General features: G+C 38.1%; 1 protein-coding gene across 2 annotated transcripts in view; it reads right to left on the bottom strand.

Moving 5' to 3' along the window:
• Window positions 1–6,000, bottom strand: part of dock2 (dedicator of cytokinesis 2) — a 118,918-nt gene that overhangs the window by 80,850 nt on the left and 32,068 nt on the right. For both annotated transcript variants that reach the window (XM_084430589.1, XM_084430590.1), the window contains exons 23-24: window positions 3,416–3,486; window positions 2,522–2,628 (exon numbers count right to left, since the gene is read on the bottom strand). In XM_084430589.1, coding sequence (XP_084286715.1) covers window positions 2,522–2,628; window positions 3,416–3,486 — 178 coding nt within the window. The remainder of the gene's footprint in view (window positions 1–2,521; window positions 2,629–3,415; window positions 3,487–6,000) is intronic.

Below are 6,000 nucleotides of genomic sequence, written 5' to 3'. Positions count from 1 at the left end.
GCCACCGTCATCTGCTCACTGCCACCTATCGCTGTTCCCATCATGCCTTGCTTCTCCTCCAGGTGAGAGCGGACACACACAGACCAGGCTAATACGGTACAGGTAATTGTACAGCATATAAATGTGTCATTCCTCTCGCGCTCATTTCAGAGTGACATTTCACAAAACGGGGCCTCGCTTTCCAGCGGCCGGCTGAATAAATTTCAATTAAAATGCCTGTCAGGACAGCTTACGGGGAACACGGTAATTCAAAAATAAATAAAATGACACATGAATACATGAATAAGTAAACAGCTCGCCGCATCATGCAGGACAAAAAAAACAGGAATCCTTGCATTGTGACATCAAGTAGCCCTGGACCAATCAGTGGAGGCGAAGGAGCAACACTCATGAATATTTATGAGTGAATGACCGGACACTAATGGAACGGCCGGCTTGTGATTGTGCTCGTAAAATGCATGAATTTCCTTCTGAAACCTGATGTCTAATGCAAACTAAGAGGATTTCGAATGCAACGGGAATCGAGAAATGGTCATTTGCCTAGAAATTGGATCTGATTTCACGGCAAACTCTTTTAGCCGATCAAAAAAACAGATCAATACCGTGCAGGTCTGGTTTCTAAAATGCGGTTTTATTTCACACCAGACTTGCAAGTAAAGCATCTCTAAAACTCAGGCCTGTCAAGATAATTCTGAAAAACAGTCACAGGCAAACACGTCTGTCAGAATATCTACTATGATTAATAATAAAAAAAAAATTTGTAAAAACAGTGCACTAAAATGCAAGAGCTCATCAGATCAGATAATAGACACTTCACTTTATGTGAGAGTGTGTCTATCATTAGTGGTCGACAATCCATCATTACTCTCATGAGCAAAATCATCAGTAAAACACACACACACACAAACACATTCATCATCCGTCTGCAACTCATTGAAGTTAAAGAGCACACACACACACACACACACACAGAGCCGATCAGCCCTATTTTATTTATTAAATTACGCAAGTTGCGTAGGGCCCTGCAAATTTGTCAAAGCGCGTCAGTCAAACAGCAATCAGGCAGACTTGTGTTCTCTCCTCTCAGGGTTTGATGTCAGCAAAGAACAGTAAAGTTAAGTAGATGTGCATCTCTCTCTAGTCTGTCTGTCTGTCTAACCCCGCTGGGCATCTTTTGGTCTGTCTGTGTCTTGCTTGCTAATGCCGGGGCCACTTCCAGAGCTGTTCTGTGACTTTGTGCACATGAAACGTGCACTTTCCAGCAACACATCAATGGGGACCAGTACAATATACGGGCGTGATGACACTCCTCATTATAGACGCACATACTTTTAAAACAAGTCAATGATTATCTAGTCTCCAAGTCAGTTTAGTTACAACTCTGCAGGAAAGCAATGTATTGACATTGACTATTGATTTCTAGGCTATATTGCATTTAAAAATGTTGATTGGATGGACACACTGGTCAATATGGATGCACATCCCTCAGTAAATAAAAACCATCAAGTATCAAGTTTTGCTTTTATAATTCTTTTATTCATTCACAGGATGCATTTTTGATATCAATAGTTAAATTTGTACTATTTAAAATATGAATTCTTGATATTAAGAATGTACTTTTTCTAGTAACAATGTTTATTTCTGATATCTGGAATTACATTTTCATTGGTACTAGTTAAAGGAGGGAGGATTGTAGTGGGAGCACTGGGGTGTCAGGTGTGACTGTGAGGCAATGGCAAATGGTTTACATGGCTCACGGGTCAGGTATGACGGCCCTTTAACAGAATTTTGCTTAGGGCCCCAGGGACTGAGGCTCTGCACACACACACACACACACACACACAAACACACACACACACCATTCATCACTTTATAGCATCTAGTTAACAGGCCGTTTGGCAGGAGCAGGCCAGAGGCTATCATATAAACCTAGAGAAAGAAAGAGTGGAGGAAAAGACTGTGAAAAATAACAAATGACACAAGCTGTGGGAAGAGAAGAGAGCATCTGATCGTCTGTGCAAAGAGACATTTACATTTGACTATAGGACCCTAAAAATAGTCCAGAATATAAATATCACTTTTTTTTCTCACAAAATGCTAAAACAGTTATAGTGTGCTAAATGCTAAATGTTAGTGTATTTGAATTTGCACGTTTACTGAATGCAAAATGAAAAATCCAGACAATAAATTCACTAAGGCACCTACAGATTTCTCATTCAGCAAAGTTTCAATAGAGTGACAATACACTGATCATTTTGGTGACAATCACTAAATGTAAAAAGATGAGCACTGAATATCACAACACACAACAAATAACTAAAATAATCCTATAAAAATGATTCATGCTGCAATTCATGCTGGGAATTCACAAATCTCAAGATTTTCAATGGGGTCCCAAACTTTTCTGTGTGTGTGTGTGTGTGTGTGTGTGTGTGTGTGTGTGTGTGTGTGTGTGTGTGTGTGTGTGTGTGTGTGTGTGTGTGTGTGTGTGTGTGTGTGTGTGTGTGTGTGTGTGTTTCACCTTGTCTGTGGAAGAGTTTGCTGCCCACTATCTCAGTCATGGATGCCACTTTGGGTTTCTGTAGTTTATCCGGGGGAATGCAGGAGTAGAAGTCATACAACAGCTTACTGCGCACACACACACACACACACACACACACAGAGACAAAAACGTATTAAAAAAGCAGAAAAAACAAGTTTAAATGGGCTTTAATGCAAAGGAATTCATGCATTTAATGTCTCATTGGCAATGAGTTGTGTGATGTTTTACTCCGGTTTAATCAGCTTTTGCAGAACAGTAACTGTCAGTTCGTATTTTTAGTAAAAGATAAAAATAGAATAAATGAATCCATAAATTAATGCTAAAGCTCCTGCGGGCAGAGAAAGTGACCTGCGTTTTATTGATCGAGTCTGAACGCCGCTGGTGTCTGTGAGAAACTACTGTATCATATCGACCCTCCTGTGTGGTGTGTGTACAGTGATGAATCGGACGCCACTTGAAGCTAAACACACACTCCCAGCTCTGACTACATAAAAACACTCCAGATAAACTCAGTTTCTGAAGTCTATATGAGGGTAACTCACTCCACTGTCTCCTCAAACTCATTAAAAACTGCAGCCGAGACATCAGACATCTGCCTCGGTTCCTCGCATGATCAGCTAAACTGGTTAAAGTCACATTACGGTTATAATAACATTATATTTGAGAGAAGCTCTGGTAAATGTAGGAGGACAGGGGCATTAAAGACCATCAGGATGAAGGAGAACCTGTGCGATTGATTTCTGCAGTTACTGATGTCCCAAACTCAAAGTGTCATCAAGCGCTGTTAGGTTCCTCAGTATATCAGTCATTACGGCATCGAGAAGGTCAAGTTAGGACTGATCAGGGCTTGTTTTAGGCTGTTATGAGACTCACCTGAGGAGTTTAGCATCGAAAACCGTCTCCACATCTTGCAGGACTGTGGGCAAGTACTTCAGAGCAGCCACCTATACACACACACACACACACATATAATGTTATAAAACAATTTTAACATTTAAAAAAATGATGTGAACAAAGTGTTAAAATTATTTTATACAATTTTAAATTAAAACCATTTCATAACATAAAATTATTATGTTTCAATAAAATAATTTATTATAACATTTTATATAATATTAAATATTTATTATGGATACGCATAAATTGGTAACGCTATATTTACAATAAGGTCTAATTTGTGAACATTAGTTAACAAACTAAGAATAAGCAATATATTTTTCCATTTATTAACCTTTTGTTATTGTGTCATTGTTCTTGTTAGCTCACAGTTACAAATTATGATTTAAATAATGTATTAGTAAATGTAGAAATTAACATTAACTAAGATTAATAAATGCTTTCAAAATATTGTTAAAGGGATACTCCACTTTTTTTGGAAATAGGCTCATTTTACATCTCCCCCAGAGTTAAACAGTTGAGTTTTACCGTTTTCGAATCCATTCAGCCGATCTCCGGGTCTGGCGGTACCACTTTTAGCATAGCTTAGCATAGATCATTGAATCGGACAGGACCATTAGCATCTCTCTCTCAAAAAAATGACCAAAGAGTTTCGATATTTTTCCTATTTAAAACTTGACTCTTCTGTAGTTACATCGTGTACTAAAACTGACGGAAAATGTAAAGTTGCGATTTTCTAGGCTGATATGGCTAGGAACTATACTCTCATTCCTGCGTAATAATCAAGAAACTTTGCTTTAATGAGTCCAGCAGGCGTAATGATATGACGCAGCGCCTGAAAATAGTCCCCAGCTCAGTAACTTCCAACGTGACCGGGACTAAGTTTGTCTAACCTATTAGACCTATTTTCAGGTGCTGCGTCATATCATTACGCCTGCTGGACTCATGGTACGGCAGCAAAGTTTCTTGATTATTACGCAGGAATGAGAGTATAGTTCCTAGCCATATCAGCCTAGAAAATCACAACTTTACATTTTCCGTCGGTCTTAGTACACGATGTAACTACAGAAGAGTCAAGTTTTAAATAGGAAAAATATCGAAACTCTTTGGTCATTTTTTTGAGAGAGATGCTAATGGTCCTGTCCGATTCAATGATCTATGCTAAGCTATGCTAAAAGTGGTACTGCCAGACCCGGAGATCGGCTGAATGGATTCGAAAACGGTAAAACTCAGCTGTTTAACTCTGGGGGAGTTGTAAAATGAGCCTATTTCCAAAAAAAGTGGAGTATCCCTTTAATTGTTAGGTCATGTTAATTAATGTTAACAAATGAAACTTGTTACCCATATATACCTACACACACACACACACAGACACTTACACACATTTTCATACACACACACACACACACACACTCTCTCTCTCTCTCACACACACACACACACACACACACACACACTCACTCACCCACTTACACATACATTCTCTCTCTCTCTCACACACACAATCTCACACACACACACTCACACTCAGTTGTTACAATAACGAAAGGGTCTTACTGTAACGTGTTACCCATGTCATATCCATTATATACGGTGTATACATACATATTTAATGATATGTGCATGAAATCATTTTTTGAAAATATTTTGAAAAATGTAAAAAATATATAAATTATGAGGTGACATCAAGAAATATTTAAAGCTAAATTGACACCTTTGTACTGAACTTATGACCAAACTGGCTTGATTATACATTTTCACAAACCTGAGTGAACAGAATCTATCAATCCCAGACTTCTGTACCTCACTGCGTCATCAATCATTTAATGTGTGAATTATGCATAATTGAACTGAATTTAGTCATAAATATATTAGCACAGCACTACAGTTTTTTTCCAATTGCTAACACACTAAAATGACATTAAAAATACAATTATGTAAACTGACACACAGAGAGCAAAACCTCTTCTCAAGTCTCCAAAAGTCTAAACACATTTTCTGCTTTACACTCATTTAAACGCACTGAACACGGTTCTCTGCATAACACACAGCAATCTGACATAAAGTCACATGTTTGCCATTCAAAATGACACTCTATGAGCTGATTGGCCGATACATGTGTCACCTGACCAAACACCTCAATGCTTCATTGTTAACACTTCAATATTTTTCAGTTTACTGTTTTTTGTGAGCATATGTTTGTTCAGTCCAGTGTAAATATATCTGCTGTGCATATGTTGCACTGACTTGTTTGGCCAAAAATACAAAAATAAGTGTTTCAACAGCATGTGTGTGTGTGTATCTGCAAATATGTCTGTGCATGTGAACAATCTGAAGCATTTTCTACAGTTTGAACTATTTTAGTATTATGGCAAAGCATACTAAAGATGAGAGTGCTCTTCATTATGCCCAACAGTGTGTAGTTGGTCAGACAGAAATCTGCTAATATGAATGAAGTGTGTGCCATTTCGTGCAAAAGTTTGATTTTGATAATGCTATATGTACTTTTGGTTGCAGACAGTGCGATATAATTAGGTATTTTGCAGTTTGGGTGTGTGGTT

This window comes from Rutilus rutilus (genome assembly GCF_951802725.1).
Source record: "Rutilus rutilus genome assembly, chromosome: 14".
In the NCBI taxonomy this organism is placed as follows: Eukaryota; Metazoa; Chordata; class Actinopteri; order Cypriniformes; family Leuciscidae; genus Rutilus; species Rutilus rutilus.
Note: the sequence above shows the minus strand (reverse complement) of the source record. Positions and strands in the feature narration are given on the sequence as shown.